The sequence below is a fragment of the Pangasianodon hypophthalmus genome, chromosome 9 (genome assembly GCF_027358585.1).
Source record: "Pangasianodon hypophthalmus isolate fPanHyp1 chromosome 9, fPanHyp1.pri, whole genome shotgun sequence".
Classification (NCBI taxonomy): domain Eukaryota; kingdom Metazoa; phylum Chordata; class Actinopteri; order Siluriformes; family Pangasiidae; genus Pangasianodon; species Pangasianodon hypophthalmus.
This window is the reverse complement of record NC_069718.1, coordinates 15,947,594-15,966,004: the sequence shown is the minus strand read 5'-3', so window position 1 is coordinate 15,966,004 and position 18,411 is coordinate 15,947,594. Positions and strand designations below refer to the sequence as shown.

At 38.2% G+C, this 18,411-nt stretch overlaps 3 protein-coding genes across 4 annotated transcripts; 2 read left to right on the top strand and 1 right to left on the bottom strand.

Annotated features, from left to right (window-relative positions):
• The first annotated feature begins 1,311 nt into the window (after window positions 1-1,311).
• Window positions 1,312-4,455, top strand: pthlhb (parathyroid hormone-like hormone b). Its single transcript, XM_026920008.3, has 3 exons — window positions 1,312-1,996; window positions 2,454-2,575; window positions 3,345-4,455. The coding sequence occupies exons 1-3, from the start codon at window positions 1,931-1,933 to the stop codon at window positions 3,724-3,726; spliced, it is 570 nt and encodes a 189-aa protein (XP_026775809.2). The 5' UTR covers window positions 1,312-1,930; the 3' UTR covers window positions 3,727-4,455.
• A 925-nt stretch (window positions 4,456-5,380) lies between these two features.
• On the top strand, window positions 5,381-6,679 carry LOC113529696 (galanin receptor 2a). Its single transcript, XM_026919074.3, has 2 exons — window positions 5,381-5,428; window positions 5,646-6,679. Exons 1-2 carry the CDS (start codon window positions 5,381-5,383, stop codon window positions 6,561-6,563), a joined length of 966 nt encoding a protein of 321 aa, XP_026774875.1. The 3' UTR covers window positions 6,564-6,679.
• A 2,392-nt stretch (window positions 6,680-9,071) lies between these two features.
• metap2b (methionyl aminopeptidase 2b) lies at window positions 9,072-17,373 on the bottom strand. 2 transcript variants are annotated; one of them, XM_026919824.3, is made up of 11 exons: window positions 17,139-17,373; window positions 15,079-15,180; window positions 14,864-14,920; window positions 14,660-14,762; window positions 14,391-14,552; window positions 14,060-14,241; window positions 13,850-13,944; window positions 13,592-13,688; window positions 13,389-13,492; window positions 11,865-11,980; window positions 9,072-10,056 (listed from the first exon to the last, which is right to left on the bottom strand). In XM_026919824.3, the coding sequence occupies exons 1-11, from the start codon at window positions 17,347-17,349 to the stop codon at window positions 9,804-9,806; spliced, it is 1,482 nt and encodes a 493-aa protein (XP_026775625.1). In that variant the 5' UTR covers window positions 17,350-17,373; the 3' UTR covers window positions 9,072-9,803. The 2 variants fall into 2 exon arrangements, with proteins under 2 accessions (XP_026775625.1, XP_026775624.1); XM_026919823.3 differs by having other exon boundaries at window positions 14,861-14,920; window positions 17,139-17,371.
• Window positions 17,374-18,411: the final 1,038 nt, after the last annotated feature.

Sequence of the window (18,411 nt, the reverse complement as noted above, 5' to 3'; positions counted from 1 at the left end):
CTCTTTCTCAAGTGACATACCATTCACTTAAAGCTGGTTATAGAGACGAACCAATCCAGTGCAGGTGCTGTATCAGAGTTTGTCCAAGTGCTGAGAGGGTCAAGTGCCAGTGGTCAATGGGGTAACACAGAGGGTGTTAAATGACACATTTTATTCATTTACTTGTCTCAGTGAGCAAACCACAAAGTTTTTCTCCTACAAAAAAAAATGGCTTTTCTTGGTAACAGAGTTCAATTACGTGTGGTTATACTTGGAGCTCCATGGATTCACAGAAGCCACTTATTTGTGCGTGTTTATAGAACAGAACAAGCTACAATTGGCCAAAGAGCACAAGAATGAACTTAATGAGATGTGATGGAAACAAACATATTTGACACTTGTTAGACATTATTCTTGCTTAGAGATGACAAAAGTGACATTCACCACTTTACAAAAGTATCTTCGCCAGTAATAGTCACTTACTTTCAATCTTTTGTTTCACTGATGGGTTATTTTCATGATATACCACAACTAAACAGAAGTTGAGGTCCTCCCCGAGTTAAGATACATTTACATTTGAGACATTTAGCAGATGATCTTATTAAGAGAGGCTTACAGAGGATATAGGTGACAATGGTATAAAAAACAACCCAAGAAACAAAAAAGACAGAACAAATATGTAAAAGGAACTGCTATTGTATTCAAATAGTGATATTAGAATATTATTATATTTTTCTTACCTGCTTATACTCTAGCCAGTGGTGACAAAAATTTTATATTTTTGTATATTTAGAAAGCTGTCACAGATGGCAGGCAGGAGTTGCTAATGCAAAAAAAATAAATAAATAAATAAAAAATAGAAGAAAAAAGAAAGAAAGAAAGAAAGAAAGAAAATGAGAAATCCAGAAATTCAGAGACACACTTTTCATGGGAGATGCCATCATCAAAGAGCAAAATTTATTTGACGCAGAAATAAAATAAAGTATTTCTACAGATAGAGTCCATTAATATTGACTAACAAGTTTATTGTATATTAACACATTATATAAATAAGTAAATGAAGTGTTACTGAATTGTGTGTTTTTCAAAAACCACCCTAACCATTAAATGGCTATGAGGTTTGCTTAGTAGGGCAGGAGACCTACCCACAGGCTGGGTTTCACTGAGGTTATGGTTAAGATCTCTTGGGATAGTGGTCAGCCAACACTGTTTGCTTTTTTCACCCAGTTCTGCACATCATTTGGGAAGGGAGGGTCTCTGTTCTCTCTGCTCAGTGAGTACACCTTTCTACCAGCTCTGGCTCTAAAATTCCACTTCTGTTTCAGTTCAACCTATTTATGACATGAGTACAGTTTGATTTCCTGAATTGAAATGGTACAGACCTTAATCACAGTTGTAATTAATTCAATTGCAATAGTAATCATGAAATCCTGGCTAACCAGAGATCAAATAAACACTTAAAAAAGTGAGTCTAAAGGGTAAAACTTTTATGGAACAGGTTTAAGCTACTATGCCCTCTTCTGTCCATTATTTAGTGTTCCCCTATCCCCCTCTCAGGGAGCCTGCGAGCCAACCTCTTTCCACTGAAGGTGTGTGCCTGTGAGTTTCTCAGAGTGTGTGTGGTGTCAGTCTGGTATACGTTTTGGCAGGCACACACACACACAGAGTCAAAGTGGAGTACAGTGCACTCTCTCTCATTTTCCCTGCTTATTCTGTTAGACTTGTTTGGTGGACCATTGGAGAGCATCAGAGACGCCCACAGCTTAGAGTGAGTGCCATAAATCCCATTCAGCAGTGTGAGCAGCCAGCAGGTTCTCCACCACGCATCTGGAGGCAAAAATACTTCAGCTGAGATTGGCTTACTGATTGCTGGACATTCTACATTTGGATATACCGTTGTTCAGCCAAGAGCTAATGTGATCCAGACATGGTTTAGTTGGAACTTGGCTATATGTATGGGGTACAGCAAAATGGCCATGAGATGCAATACACATTGAGCTACTCTGCTGGAGTACATGTAAGTATGTCTTCCATGAAAAGTTTTTCATGCTGCCTAATCAACTAAAATTCAAACCCTGAAAATCATTATTACATTGCTTCCATACTGTATAGTAATTTATATAAGATAGATAAGTTTAGATATTAGATATCAATTAATTTCTTGCTGTGATTATATGTAAACTGAGAAAGATTTTAAAAGAACATTTATTATGCCCTAGCATTTTACTATATTATCATTAATAATTTTATCATCATTAATAAAATATATCCACAGTAATTGAAGCATTTATATTTATGGCAATTAGCAGATCATGATCACATCCTTATGATACATTGCATAATAAATGAAGCACTGTATCATAAAGAGAACACACAAATAATTTTGAAGAAATTATTATGAACATAATCTTAAATCAGTAACTGCATTTTTTTTTGTTTGAAACATATTAAGCTGTAGTCTGACTCTTTTCCAGATGAGGGTCTGCACAGTTTTGTGGATGAGCATGATGCTGAGGCAGTGGAGTTTTGCTGTGCTCTTACTAAGCATCCCTCTACCTGTCCAAGGGCAACCCATACATGCTCTCAGCAACAGAATGTACGTGTTGACGCTCTGTAAACACACTGTTGATTAAAAATAAACATGATTGTTGAGAGGACTGACCACACCTAACACAATATTTACACTTAAGTTCTGATTCCACGGGGAACATTCATTTGACATGAATTACTCAGACTGGGGGTTCGCAACTCCAGAACAGGAGGCCAACTGCTCTGCACAGTTTGAAGCTTTTTCTCTGCTCCATTGAGCTCTTAATCTGCTCCCTGATGGAATGATCTGGTCTGGAACCTTGGCAAATTTGCAGCACTAGAATGACAATAATACAGGTGGCTGAATAGGACTGTTCTTACATGGGAAAAGTGACACAGCACTGTTTGCATGATTTAATATTACTATATTTAAAAAAAAAAAAAAAAAACTTTAAAAAACTCTTAGAACCTTTAATTGTTCTTTGATTGTTTCTCTGCAGAAACCCTTAAGGATTCAACAGTGAGTTTTGCTATTAGAAAGTGAACCATTTCGAAGAAGCTAAGAAAACATAACTGTCCAAAAATGTCCCAAAAGTCTATCATATCATATAAAACATTTTAATCAGTAAGTATTAAGCACAGTATGTTGGCAGTTGGGAAGGTATGAGACTCAAAGCATTGGTACCTCAGGACTAGAGCAGAGAACCCAGTAACAATTTTTATATAAAACTAACTAAAGACTCAGCACAACCTTATGCACCTCACTGATATACTATAAGGAAAAAGATAGCGCAAGCAAATATCTATAATAAATGGGTTTGTTTTTAATATTTTAGGAGACGGTCAGTGAGTCAAGCCCAACTTATGCATGACCGAGGGCGCTATCTGCAGGACAGGAAGAGACGACTCTGGCTGCAGGAGCTTTTTGAACAGGTACACACTGCCAATGTGTGGGAAGCGCCATCCAGCAGTGGAGCCAACCTCCAGCATGTAACCTGGGGTGCCCAAGCTCCCAAAGCTGCCGCCAGCACCAAAGACTTTCTTCTGGACTTTCAGTTAGAGAGCACAGGCACAATCGACACCCTGCCACAGGAGACCAACAAAGAGCAGCCAGCTACCACTAAGAGAAAGAAGAGAGTATGTTTGGGGAAGTGGAGAGAGAGCAATAAACGAAGAGGATGGCCATGCTCAATACAAGTAGCGTTAAGAGCTCACTAAGCAGGGCAACTGGCAGTAAGTGAGGAGACGACTGTGAAACGAAGCAATGATGCTATCAAACACTCTGGATCATGGCCTCTAAACCTCTTTACCATAGATTAGTGTCTCTCATCAGCATAAAACACAGTGTCTCATAAGTATAATTCATTGTCCCATGCACTGTCTGACTCACAGTTACATACATTTACTATTTAGTCTTTAAGGAATACTGTTATTTTTACTGGAAAGGTGAATCTGATTATACAGTAAAAAGTCTGTATTTTCATTCATTCATTCTTCTTCAGTAACCGCTTTATCCTGGTCAGGGTCCCAGTGGATCCGGAGCCTATCCAGGGAATGCGAGGTGGAAAAAAACTAACGGGACGCCGGTCCATCACTGGGTACCATGCACACACATTAACATATAGGAGCAATTTATCCTAACCAATCTGCCTTTGGGAATGTTTCTGGGAGGTGGGAGGAAATCTGAGAATCCGGATAAAACCCACACAGACACAAGGGGAACATGCAAAACTCTTCACAGACAGTAACCTGAGCTCAGGATCAAACCAGGGACCCCTGAGCTGTGAGGCAACGACAATACCCGCTATGCTACTGTGCCATCTGCTATAAGGCCATATTGATATGATAAAAAGTCTTATGCATTTTTCATGTACTACACTAATCAACCATATTTCTTTTTATTTATTTGATTAGAACTGTGTATTTATTCTGTAAAGGTATCACAATGCTGCTCTTTTCTACAAGTTTCAAACAATGCACTTTAGAAATCTGTGCTATGCTCCTGTATGTCAGTATTCTTTTGATACTTATGATTCTTCTCCAATTCTGTTAAAAAAAATGGCTCCTGCTATGCTTTCCATTTTCAGCATCATCAATAAAATGCATGAGCATAATTTCCTTAAGAGAAATGTGATGTTTCTGAAACAAAAGTGAACATGGCAATGGAAGTCCCCAAAATATCAGTGATTTCTTATGGATAACCCCTTATATTTTCTTTAGTATAGCTGCAAAAATATGTATTTTCTGTTTCACGTGCTTTACACTTTGCCTCCAACCACATATTGGTGTTAATGTGTAAATAAAGTGGTAACAGTCATGTACTAAAATACAAGTTAATGGAAGCAAATGATAATGTGTCCTTATGTCAACATCCGGAGTGTTTTAGCAGAAGTAGTAATAAAGAGCAGAGAGTGATAAGCGTCTGGCACTGGAAAGGATATTGCTTCATCCAAATCAATTCATCCTAGCAGATGAATTGGTTATATGATGCAGGAGACAGAATGAATCAATTGAATATGGAAAAAAAAAAAAACAGAAAATATATTCTATGGCAATTTTGTTTTTAAATTACACTTTCTACTTATGTCTGAACACTGGAAAGAAAACCAGCATACAGTATGTATCATCTTGAAGGTAGGTGTTTATGCTGTATTTTTAAATTAACATGTACATGTTTGAACAATAAAATTCAAATTATGCTTATCTATTGAAAGCATTAAAGCACACATGAGACTCTTGGCCCTGTATATGTAATATCACCCTTGTGGCATAAATCTGTTTCGGCCTCTTTAAATATGCCTAGATCAATTGTGACTAACTGCCTGAACTTCCTGATGGGCAGTCTCATCTCTTACAGCTGAGATCTTAGATGATGACACCAGTTTCACAGCACAACAGCACGTTTCATTTTATTGTAATGGTACTTTTTGAACTGTGTTCTTCAATGGGGAAGGATATTTGGTGAAAGACAGGGTTCTCTTAAGCTGAACAACTATGGTGAGTTACTTGGATAAAGAATGTTAATGTTAATGGTCATGTAAAGGACTTTGTATGAGAATAACGGTCCCATCATGGATTTGTCAAAAAAAAAAAAGTTTTTAAAAAGTCAGTTAAATACATAAGCTGTTGACTTGCAGGTTTTCAGTAATCACTATGGTGTGATTTTCGCCTGTACCTGTGGTGTGATCCTGGGTGTGGGCTTCGGTGCTAACTTGCTAGTGTTCACCCTCTTCGCCAAACACAACACCCTACGCAAGAATCGTCTGGACGTGCTGATCCTCAGCATGGCTTTGGCTGACTTCCTCACGCTGCTTCTCATCCCCTTCACACTGCACTCAGCTGTCAGTTTCTCCTGGCCTCTAAGCGACACATCTTGTAAAATTTACCAGTTCCTGCTGGCTTTCTCTCTGGCTGCCAGCACTTACTCACTATGTGCTGTCTCAGTGGCTCGAGCCATGATCATCACCAACCCTTACCACCCGCCCACTACAGACCTCGTTGTGCTGATGCTCATCCTGGCCTGGGCTCTGAGCTTCTTTATCAGCTTGCCATTGCGTATTTTTGCCACTAAAGAGCACCTCGGCCCAGGACTCACCAACTTTACCTTCTGCCTGCCCACCATCCAAGAGCACCACTATCAAGTCATACTAAGCCAGTTTGTTTTGTATTACTTTATACCAATGCTGGTTATTGCTGTAAATTATGTGCGCTTGGCTTGGTTTCTCCACAAGAGCCCAGTGATGTCTATGGCCAGTGCACGGAACACACGGAGAGCCTCACTTATGGTGTTTCTGGCAGCTGGGACATTCTCTATGTGCTGGTTGCCTGGTTATGTCCTCGAGCTGTGTGTATATTTGGGTCTCTACAGGCATGGCCAAGTTTGGGAGATGTTCCATTTTACCTGCACAGTGCTACAGTACCTGCACCCTTGTGTCAATCCAGTGCTGTATGTGTTGCTGGCTAAGCGCTACCGGGGAATGCGGGGAGCGTGGCTCTTTCAGTGCAATCGCAACAGGGTGCACCCCCAGGTTACTAGTGTGACTGAAAGCTTCTGAACTTTTCTAACAGGTTCTGCTTTTGACTCAAGCAAACATTGTCACTTTAAAATATATATTCTTGGAAAGTGGATTGACTATAATAATAACTGTACATAATCTGTGACTAGATTGTGTAAAACTACTACATTTGAAAATCACGTTGAAATGTTACTGGCTTTTTTCAGTGCCCTACAACCTCTTTGCTCTTTGTCTCTCTTTCAGCTGTTTGATGCATATGCATAGTAGCTTATGTGTATGCTCTGGTCTTCATATTTACAACTGTATAGATGTTTTTTAATCAAACCATCATGCCCAACCCTCCCACCCCCAAAGTCAAGTTTTTCTCTGTTAAGAGATTTTTTTTTTAAATCCAAGTTAAGATCCTTTTTTATTATTACTTTCAATTTTCACTGATTTATGTTGATACTAGCATTACTGTTTAAAAATTACAGTTGTTCATACAAACAGTGATACCAGAAATTGTATCATTTCCACTGAAAATTATTATTTTATAATTAGGTTTGGTAAATGTTTGATACTATAGAATTTCACTGATTCTACTCCTAGGTTTGGATGGAAAAAAGCAGGAGTGTGGGTAGTGGGGCTTTAAGGGGGCTGCAGCACCCCCTAGTGAAATATTATTAGTTAATATTTAATAATAAATTAATTGACAGGGTAGAGCAGATCTGACAATTTTTGAATGATTGGAAACATATGGCCTAGAAATATATATATATATATATATATATATATATATATATATATATATATATATATATATATATATATATATATTACGATGTGCTTTTTTCCATTTTGTGTTCCTTGCCAGATTTAATAATTTATTTCATGGTAAGAATAATATTAATTTATCTCAGTCACCCTCAGCATACTGTGTGGCTCACAGATGGTCTCAGGATTAAAGTTAATAAGTCATAAGTGAAAAAGTCCATTAAGGACCTTACTCTAAGAGATGCAGGACAAAACTTAAATCAGATGTGTACAAAACTACTGGCACAATGTCAAGGACCAAAAAAAAACTGATCAGTGAAATAACTAAAGAACATAATAATACCAACCATGTATTAAATGGAAATGATGACTTGTATCATTGGACCTAAGATAGTTCACAACCTGTACTTTCTGGAGTCTTTTTAATGCCATAAACAACATTCAGCTGTTACTTTACTGTGCAAGTCTGCCTTATAGCCACACACATTTGCCATTTTATCATGTGTTCTTTGTATCTATACAATCATTGACTGTAGCTGATCTGTTTCTATGCACAATTTTAGCCCACCTCTACCTCCATGAATGGAAAGGGACCACAACAGACCGTATTATTATTTGGGTGATAGGCCGAACATCTGTGATCCTGACTTAGTAGCAGCATGGCAGTGTGTATGTGGCTGGTACAAGTGTTAGATACGCTAGCTTTTTTAAAAATTGTCCTTAGACGTCTACTGGTCGCATCATTGCTGTTCCACCTCAAAAGACTAGGTGTTTTAATTTTGTTTTAATTGTCTTCTAGTGTTTATCAGTGTCCATTTCTGACCACAGACCCAGATTTAATAGTAAAGTGTTTACCAATACACAACTACATTAGGGTCAGTGATGTCAGTGTCAGAGATCTCACAGACACTATATGGCCAAAAATATGTGGACACCTGACCATCACACCCACGTGTGAATTGTGGACATCCAATTCCAGATTTAGTTCCCCCTTGGCTATCATAACCACTTCTCTTCTGGGAAGGTTTTCCTCTAGATTTTGGAGTGTAGCTGTGGGTATTCCAGTGGGGTTCCAGTTCATCCCAAAGGTGTTCAGTGGTGTTGAGGTCAGGGCTCTGTGCAGGCCATTTGAGTTCCTTCACTCTAACCTTGGCAAACCATGTCTTCATGGACCTCGTTTTGTGCACAAGGGCATCATCATGCTGGAACAGGTTTGGGCCACTTAGAGTCAGTAAAGGGTAATACTTAATGCTACAGCACAAAATGTCATCCTAGGTGCTTCCAACTTAGTGGCAACAGTTTGGGGAAGACAAATATGGGTGTGATGATATATATAGCATATCTTCAGCTGCAGGAACAGCTGAAGAAGCAGCACCAGAAGGAGAGGACAAAACGTGCCAATATACAGGCCAATTCAGTCAACATCAGAAAAATGATTTGTGCTTCCTAAGTTTCAGCACCTATTTCCCCATCTACTCTATTCATCTTATTTTTTATTTGTTTCACCCTTTCACATAACTGATTTGTTGTTTTGTTGCATGTTTGGTTGATACTGGTGCTTTCATATTCAAGTAAGATAAAAGATATATACAAATTACTTAAGCACATAAAATATTAAATATGAAGTCTATTTACAATGATTTTGATGGTTCTTAACTTTTGTCTAAGTTAATAAACACTAAGTTTGTGATGAACTTAGTTTTTTTTTTTTTTTATTGTATTGTATGGCTTGAATTAAAAATCACTATTTTCACATTTCAATATTAGGTTGCTTACAAAAGCTGAGAAAGTGACTGTAATTTCTTACAAATTTTATTTTTAATTCAAAATAAAACACAGCATTGTGCTTTACCCAGAGAGATGTGACTGTTTTCAGTCTGAAAAAAGCTTAGCCAAAACATTCAAGGCTATTATACACAGCCATCATCTTTTGTTCTAGTCCAAGGTGATGCAAGGATTATTTTTTCCCCCTTAAATGCAAAAAGCATGAATGCATGTATAAGCTGTATGTACACTGTTTTATGAGTAAACAACTTCAGCAATCCAATTTCTATAGGATCTCATTATTGTGTCCATGGTTCTAATAAAGAATGCAATCAAATATGGCTACAAATAAAAGCTGCTGAAGAAACATTATACATATATATAATCAGTGAAGATGATGTTCTCCACACCCTTTCTAAATACTTTTTTTGCTTTATGGTTTAATAATACAGTCAACCATAATCTTCCCTGGGCTAACATACGCGTGTTACAGGTTAAGAGAAGTCCACCAATTTTTCAAAATTTGACACTTCCTAATCTTGAGGCTGCTCAGTAGGTGTGGAATGAGAGCACTGGACTGTCTGCATGGCAAATGAAATTGGCTTTCAGAATGCCAGCACCAAAGAGAACAATTTCCATACAATGTTTCCAGAAGATTTAAGCTCTGGCACAGGCCCGCGATGCATTTAGCCCCTTAAGCAACTCGAACAACACATGAACATGCGTGTCAGTGAAATTTTGAGAAATTGGTGAGCACTAGCTTTAGTAATCATCGCCTCTGCTGACCACCTCCTTGCAGGTTGGCTTCAGTAGGATGGTGTGTTCAAACTGAGCTGTGTAACAGCCTTTAGTGTCACACAGAGGCGGGTATGGGTCGATGATGCCCAGGTCACACAGGTTCTTCAGTGCCATCAGGTATTTGGTTTCGCCCAGACGGTCAAGCCAGCGACGGCAGAATGCCAATGTGCCAAAGTTCTCATTGACAACATTCAGCAAATGCTTGGCCCTTGGAAGCCTGTGAGGGTGAAACAAATAGGACAATGTTGACTAAAATGGCTACTTGAACATTATGACATGGTTCATAATTATGGAACAAACAAATGTTTCATAAATTACTAAGGCCCCGTCCACACGTATAGATATTTTTGAAAACATATTTACACCCATTGTTTTAAAAAGTCTGTCCACACGAACGCTGTTTTTGAAAATATCTCTCATATTCTGGTGTCCACATGAGGGTGCAGTAATAAAACAACGATAATAAAACAGTTCATAACGTGTAAGACTGCAACGCGTATGTGCAGCTAGGCACTGCCATTTCAGCATCAAAAATATGTTTTTCTGGTCTGCACTCAAACAGTGAAAACAGAGTTTTTTTTTTTTTTTTCCCCAAAAACACATCGTGGACCAGAGCCAAACAAAGAGAAAAAACATGTTTTAAAACCTATCTGTGTAGGTGTACACAGGGTTTAAGTTACCCCACCATTTCAGCCACATAGTCTGACAGGTTGGCTGAAACGTGTTCTACCTGTGCTACTATGTGGCATGTGTCCAAATATAAAATAATTAAATGGATGGAAATTACACGGGTGAGTCAAATGAAAACCATAATTTTTACTGCAAATAAGTGTCACAGAATTGTATCACGTTTAAGGTGTAGAAGGGGCTATGGAAAAGGTATAACTCCTTATAATGGCTTTGCACCCATGAACTGATTGCACATGTATTTTCCTTTTGAAACAGCAGGTCTGTCCAGAAGCATACTGAAAAACTTGACTGATTTCTATGACTCCTGCTGAATCCAAAGAAACTCTATAGAGGCTTGGCAAACAGGCTAAATGCAGCTGAGAATTTAAAGAGTGCTTGTTTTCAAGTATGTAGAATTTCTAACTGCCAATTTGATCATATGCGAATTTGTTGTTTTCAGTTTCCTAGAACAGGGGTTTTCGACCACTGTGCCTCAGATCAGTACCAGGCCAGGGCAGTCTTTTCCCTCTCCTCCGTGGTACGTCTGATGCGGAAGAGATGGTATTAGACTTCCCAATGGTGGAGAGGGAAATACTACTGTTTAACACAAAACTGCATTGACAACTGAGTTCATGGACAACTAACTCTCTCACACACGACTCCATATTTCCAAATGCTCATCGCCATCTCCCAAATTGGTTGCATAGTGAGCATATAAGGTTATATGCATGTGTTTCGAAGGAGAACTAATGTGTGGGAACTTCTATGACCAAAACTACATAAACGACCAACATTTGATGTTAAGAAGCTGCTACTGTAGTCTTTACAGGGCAAGGTTTATGCATACTATAAAGCATTTGATTGGACACAAATTAGTAAGGATTAGTCCTCAGTATTGTTTCACAGCTTTCGTAGAAATTATAAACTGTAAAATTGTAATTAGAATATCTGTAAAGCACATTTTATGATGTGCTCTAGGTTATTTGTCTCCAATTATCAAATTATAACTATAATCACTGTTATACTGTTGTTTTAAGATATGTTGCCATGGACTCCAATCATCCAAGGGTGAAATTCTATGGTTAAATTAAAATTTTGTTGAATATATGCAGCGTTGTTACCTTGTTGTGTAGCAACATTCTAGTTATGGAAGATATTACCAATATTAGAAACTAATATTTAAAACATAGTTTGGGGTTTCTTTGCATAACTACTCAGTAGTTTGAGGCTTTGTGTAACCAAGAATAGCATCATGGCTGCATTGTTATTTGCGATAAAACACTCCTTGTGTTGTATTTCTTTATTGGCAAGTAAGCTTTATGTTTTCTCATAAGACGGAAAAGTCTGAAGACTTGCCTGATTGGCACATGTCCAACTTCAAAGTTTTTCATGTAATGTGAACACTCCATGTCATCATGCACCATGCCTTTTCCAGTGCTTCCGAAAGTCTCGATGGCATACACCTCTCCCTCCTGTAAAACAGTGGAGCAGTGAGCCTTAACACACAAAACTTACACAATTGATTGGTAAAAGATTACACTTCAAGATTTTTCTGCGTAAAGTGCACATTTGTTTCATTTCCTGTACGCACATGCATTTTGTGTCAAACTGAATAGTTACTCGAAGGAGGGTTAAGAGAGGGTTTTAAGCACACCTCAGTTCTAACAAGCTGCCAGTAGCTGATAAACAACTGTAACAGATAATATGTATAGACGCACCCTCAAAAAACAGGCTTAGCTTTTTTGCTCTCTAGGGGTTTAGAAGGCTAGGCATGGAGTATTTACTGCATTTATGAAAAAGATGAAACAGATGATTTCACTAACTCCCCTGTACACCCTTGCTGATAAAGACTCTACCTCCACCAACAAGGGCACATTAATATTTTTGCTTAATAATGAAATGTTCAGAGGCCTCAGCGGGAAATAAATGAACAGTGAAAAACAATTAAAGCAATATTAAAGCTCCAGTGCATTTGAGTTTTTTGTTACTTTTGAATAGAAATGTGATTGAGGAGAGAGTGATATGAGGAGAAAAACTACTTTATAATCTAACGTTCCTGAGCTGCTGCGAGTCGCCAGGACGGCCATATAACAATAATTCACAGTCAGCGCTTTGTCAGGAGTTCCAGGCCAGATTTGGCAGGCAGAGTCTCCAGGAAAGCTCTTACATTCAGCCTGCAGTCTGTTGAACCCTTCAACAAACCCTTGTATTTTAACATTAGTTGACTAGCTCATTCTGTAGGTTACGTGCCATTTAAGACACAGCAGAATGAGCACAGTATCGCCATGGTGCAGGCACTACTGCTCGAACAAGTGAAACATTAGAGCTATAAATATGCTGACAATTATAGCTTTGTGGTACTTTATCACAATGTCAATATTATATTTATATTATACAGTATATTTACCTATATTATTGTCTTATTGTCTAGCCCAGGGGTGTCCAATCTTATTGGGAAAGGGCCGGTGTGGGTGCATGTTTTCATTCCAACCAAGCAGAAGCCACACCTGAGTCTATGGAAAGTCAAAGTCAACTGATTAAAAAGGTGGAATCAGGTGTGGCTCCTGCTTGATTGGCCCTTTGTGGATAAGTCTGGACACCCCTGGTTTAGCCCCACCTGAAAGTGATATGCTAAAACCAGTGGGCAGGTCTGAGGCTAATATCACAAATAAATCAATAAACTAGTATGGAGTTACCCATTTATATGAAGACGTATATTAATTTTTCATGCTCATTCACCATTCTACCATGTGGGAATGAGTGAATGAATTTGCGTACAGTACGTATAACCCTTACTTTTAAGACTATGCATTTTTTAGTGGAACCTCATTTTCAAATGATCACATCATAAGAAATGAATGAGGCGATGGTGACACTAACCTCCATTCTAGTTGCTTCTCCACCCTTGACAATAGGCACAGTCTTTCCTGCATGTATTCTGTACTGTCCAATTGAGTGGCCATTGAGATTCCGGATTGGTTTAACTACAGGAAATTAAAAAACAATGCAACAAAACATTACTAACCTGTATTTGTGCCTAGTTTTATTGGCAATCAGTCGTACCATAGCACAGAAAAAGATACCTTGGTATGTCTTCCCATCTAACTCCACTTCATAAGACTCCATGACTTCCTGAATGGCTTCTCCAATGTCACAAAGACGGACATCAATTCCTGCACACTGATACACCCAGACACATATACAATTATAAATTAAATTATACATATCAAATAGTATAATACTTAAAGTGTGGAAGCAAGCTACTTGTCCCAATACAAACTACCGCTAACTATCATCTATATGAAAACAGTAATTATTAATATCTCCTTGGGAAGGTTTACCTTAATTCCAGTATTTGTGGCATCTTTAACAGCTTCCAGCAGTTTATCATACTTTGGGTTGAAAGTGACAGTAAAGGCACAGTCAATAATTCTACCTGCAAGACAAAAGTCAGAGACTACATTTAATGAAGGAAAAAAAATATAAGGCAACAAAAAAGAAACAGAACAAGCAGAGACACTATGCAGTTCTCTTATTCGTAACCTACAGACCATTAATGTGCGTGCCAAAGTCAATCTTGCAGACATCATCGTATTGGAGCACCGTGGGGTCGCCAGCGTTGGGTGTGTAGTGAGCAGCACAGTGGTTGAGGGAGCAGCCGGTAGGAAAAGCAAGGCCAGCATTCAGCCCATTCTCTTTAATTAACTTCCTAGAGCAGTCCTCCAGCTTCTGGCTATAATGGTAAATATCACAGCAATGGGTTATATCATCAAAACAGGGCTGATGGATACTTTCACTAGTTTTGAATAGTACTAAACTGCGGAAGTGCCCCCCCCCCAAAAAAAAAAGTATTTCGGGGCGAAAGCAAAATCGTGAACTTACCAGATGTCAATCATGGTCATGCCTGGTTTAATCCAGCTCATGACGTAGCTCCTGACCTGCCGATGCGCCTCTGCGGCCTGTCTGAAGTCGTTCCAGATTTCCTCACTGGCCTGATTCAACACGCGCTTCTCTTCATTGCTCATTCTCCATGCAGCATCACGCCTGATTGGAATACAGGACCATGTCACCATGAACCACTTAGGATTTCCCAACATTAGACAATATAAGACAACTACAATGAGTGGGGCTTTGCTGTTGATGATCTTTACCCATCTTGTAAAGGCGGGTATTCACATTCTTGGCCCTTGGGGAAAACTCCACTTGGATAAAGTTCGCAGATGGGAATAGATGGAGGGTCTGTTTGAACCTTGCCTAAAAACAGGACAAATTATTTAAATAATGAATTGCTAGGCATTTACATTGTTAAATCAGAGCACTGAATCCATAAAATTATATAATAAACAACATACCACCTTTCCTCTTCTTCTTTTTTTTCTTCTTCTTTCCAGTTGTTTCAGTTTCATCACCATCTTTAAAAAGGATTTAACAAATGTAAGAAACAAAATCTCCATGATATGTTGCTTCCAAAGGAAACAATGAATCAATAGTATGCGATGTTAGACAGAGTACTCAGAAAAATCACAACAAAACTATTCATTGAGCATGACATCACACGAAAAGAACAGACCATCCTCGCCATCCTCTTCCTTCTCTTGGTCATCCAAGGCCTGCTGCTCCAACTGTTTTATCACTTTATCGATATCAGCATCTCCTTCCCCATTTCCATTTCCTGTTAATTACAATCACACACAGAAACGTAAAAAGTATTGTGATTCTTGAGTGCACTGCTTTTTAATAATAGTTTTTAGGAGCTAACAGAGAAACCTAACCACTATCTCTTAGGTTTGAGATCCTTTAATGTTTTTCCCCTATTAAACTGCATAGTAACTGCACTAGCAATGTTGTCAGAAGGGCAAACAACCTTCTCATAGGAATAACGAAAATACAGCACCAACAAAATAGCACCAGAATCACAAAAATTTCAAAATAAACATGTTTAATGTGTTTCAGAGTGGAGCCTTCCTTTAACATACCATAGTGAGACGACTGATGAGAGGAGGAAAGAAAGAGGGGGGGGAAAAAAAAAAAAAAAAAAAAAAACCCAGAGTACAATTTTTAGCTTCTTAATGAAATTCTTACAACACTCACTGGAGATTAGCACTGGATCAAATGAAACAATATAAGACTAAGTTATATAAACGGCTTATTAATACACTTTGTTTATGGAAAGAACATGCTGTTCCACAGCTAATGAATGATATATAATTAGGGTGTATATTAGGGTGTAGTGAGGCCTATATTCACTTGAAATGCTGGATTCTGTCAAATCTGATCCGGTCCACTGGTGTATTTTATTACGTCAATGCCTGACTTTGACTGACAACTCAGATTTTTTATGTGAACATGAAACACCTTGCCTTCAAATCTGCCACCACCACACCTCTGATGTTTCACATCAACATAATCAATGTTGATGTATCCACTTTGTCGGTCTAAAAAAAGGATCATCAACCGGCGAACTGTGGTCTGGATGCAGACCCAGTAAAGTATTTCAGCAAACTGAGCCAAATATTTGAAAAATGTACTGTAGAAAAAAAAAAAAATACTGTAGCCAACAAATATATGGAAGAAAAAAAAAAACTGATCGCATCTCAGAGATTCTACTTTTCTAAAGATGAACCAGTGAGACGTAAATTATTTAAGCTGAAGGAAGCCCATTGAAGCAGAGACTAGTAGCTATAGGGATGGAGACATTAGACCAGAAAGTAAAGGGGTTTCACAGATTGTTCATTTTCTTTACCCTCTCTGGTCTGATTAGCAAACTGACCACATGGCATGTTAAAAAAAAAAAAAGAAAGAAAAAAGGTTGAGTCAAAGTCAGAGGTGGTAACATGAACTTCAAAACCCTTCAAACTGATTTCTTATTCATAGCCATGATCTAATCACTAATAGTTAAGTATTAAAAGGTAACTGTTGTTGCCATTCAGTCATGTCAGGTCTTAATCCTGACTTTTATAAAACAAGGAATGTTATGTAACTAGTTCTTCACCAAGTTTAGCTGAAGAGCTCTGATCTAAAGTGCCAGCTGGGACTTGAACTAGTCCTGAGCAATAAATAAACACGACAGTAAGAGGGACTAGATGTGCTTTATGCTACAGCAGTGCTGAGTGTGTGTGTGTGTGTGCGCCACTACTCATGGTGTGTAATTCTGACACAGTTTTGTGTTGTGTATCATTTCTGTTATCTCGTTAGCTTGCTAGTTTACTGTTTTGGACGCAGTCTGGGAACTCGTTGTCCCACTCAGTGCGGCCTGTATCAGTTTTTACCGGTAGTACTGTATGCTAGCATCTTTTACATTAACTAGCATTAGCTGCTTAAGCTAGCATATTTCACCATTCTAACAGTCAACTGTTTTGTACAACACTAACTAAAGAAACTAGTTAGACGACACTCAGCGGGAGACGAACTGCATTTCTGCTTAAGTAAAATAACTTGAAGTCATACTGAATCAGCTCGGGACTGGGAGTCCTTGTGGAAAACTGTTTGTAGTGTTTCGCACGCTAGGTTAGCAGTGGATGTGGAAATAGCACGCAAGCTGGACGCCACTTAGAAAGGTTAGGCAGTTAGCGAGCACGAGCACAAGCACGAGCATGAGCACGACCTGATCTACCACTGTGGTTTCTTTACCTACGATCGCCGCTTTACTCTTCTTCTTCTTCTTCTTTTTCTTCTTTGACGCGTCCTCAGCGTGATCTGTTTCGTCTTTGGGTTCGTGTGCGTCTCCGTTTTGAAGGATCTCCACTTGAGTTCCCTGCTCCGCCAGCTCCTGGTCCGCCATGTTTGCACAGGGGAGAGCTACAGCGCAGACACGTGGGAGAAGCCCGGTGCTGCTCGACATCAACACACCCGCTCCAGCCGAGCCGCGGACACACACCCTGCATGCACTCACGCCAAATATAGCGCTAAGAATAATAATAATAATAATAACAATAATAATAATAACCACAAAGTTCGAGTTTATGCTGTTGAAGGTATTTCCTGTGTCATTTCAAATGTAATTTAAAAGCCAACTGGAAGATTCTTGACACCAAACAATATTCCTGATCATTCAGAAGCAGTTTTTTTTTTTTTTTTAAATTCCTGTTGGTCTTTATCGTGATAAAGTCTATTTTACTTTTATAGTCATCTCTTATAAAAAGCTCCATCGAGAAACCTGTGACTTTCCCAAACTGCCACTTATCGCCCACTTGAGAAATGAACTGACATCCATCAGAAATCAGGTAGCCTATATTATGGCAAATATGTCCTCTTCTTTGGGATTATATTAAATTTGGGATTATATTATATTAAATTGCTTTAAAAAATTAAATTATATATACCCTGTTATAGTTTAAGACAATTGATTTTCTGTATTCATTTTTATTTTGGATCTTATTACCCTGTATTCCTGTCCTTTTTGTTTATTGCTCCATAGTATCTTGAAATCTTGTATACTATGTAATATATATATATATATATATATATATATATATATATATATATATATATATATAAAACCTGAGTGTGCGACAATAAAATAAATAAATCAATAAATAAAACTGTGTTTATTCTGTTGCAAGAAACAATACAGAGGTACGCCATGGTCCAAAGTTTGTGAAGCATTTCACATTGTGTGTGTGTGTGGTGTTTTTTTTTTTTTTTTTTTTTTACATTTGTTTTTTCATTAGGGGGTCCATGGTTTGGTTTAACCCTGAAAGAGAATTAATTCAGCCTCATTTTTCATGGACCTGACATGTTACTTGGAAAGTAAGTGATGAAAGAAAGTAAATGACTAACTGCATTTATAAGGAATTCCCAAAACAAAAAGACAATAGTCTATTGCTATCTAATGAGTCAAAAATATAACAGACTACAAAAAAAATTATAGAGTAAATTTATTTCCTAAAGCTTCAAACTGTCA

Bases quoted from the DNA above. Each gene is read 5' to 3' on its own strand.
- pthlhb (XM_026920008.3), top strand. From the start codon at position 1,931: ATGTATGGGGTACAGCAAAATGGCCATGAGATGCAATACACATTGAGC. The intron at 1,997-2,453 runs GTAAGTATGTCT...ACTCTTTTCCAG, and splicing joins GCTACTCTGCTGGAGTACAT to ATGAGGGTCTGCACAGTTTT. The intron at 2,576-3,344 runs GTACGTGTTGAC...TTAATATTTTAG, and splicing joins CATGCTCTCAGCAACAGAAT to GAGACGGTCAGTGAGTCAAG.
- metap2b (XM_026919823.3), bottom strand. From the start codon at position 17,349: ATGTCGAGCAGCACCGGGCTTCTCCCACGTGTCTGCGCTGTAGCTCTC. The intron at 14,921-15,078 runs GTCTGTTCTTTT...TCCTTTTTAAAG, and splicing joins GGAAGAGGATGGCGAGGATG to ATGGTGATGAAACTGAAACA. The intron at 13,945-14,059 runs GTCTGTAGGTTA...TTTGTCTTGCAG, and splicing joins CTTTGGCACGCACATTAATG to GTAGAATTATTGACTGTGCC.
- LOC113529696 (XM_026919074.3), top strand. From the start codon at position 5,381: ATGACACCAGTTTCACAGCACAACAGCACGTTTCATTTTATTGTAATG. The intron at 5,429-5,645 runs GTACTTTTTGAA...GTTGACTTGCAG, and splicing joins CGTTTCATTTTATTGTAATG to GTTTTCAGTAATCACTATGG.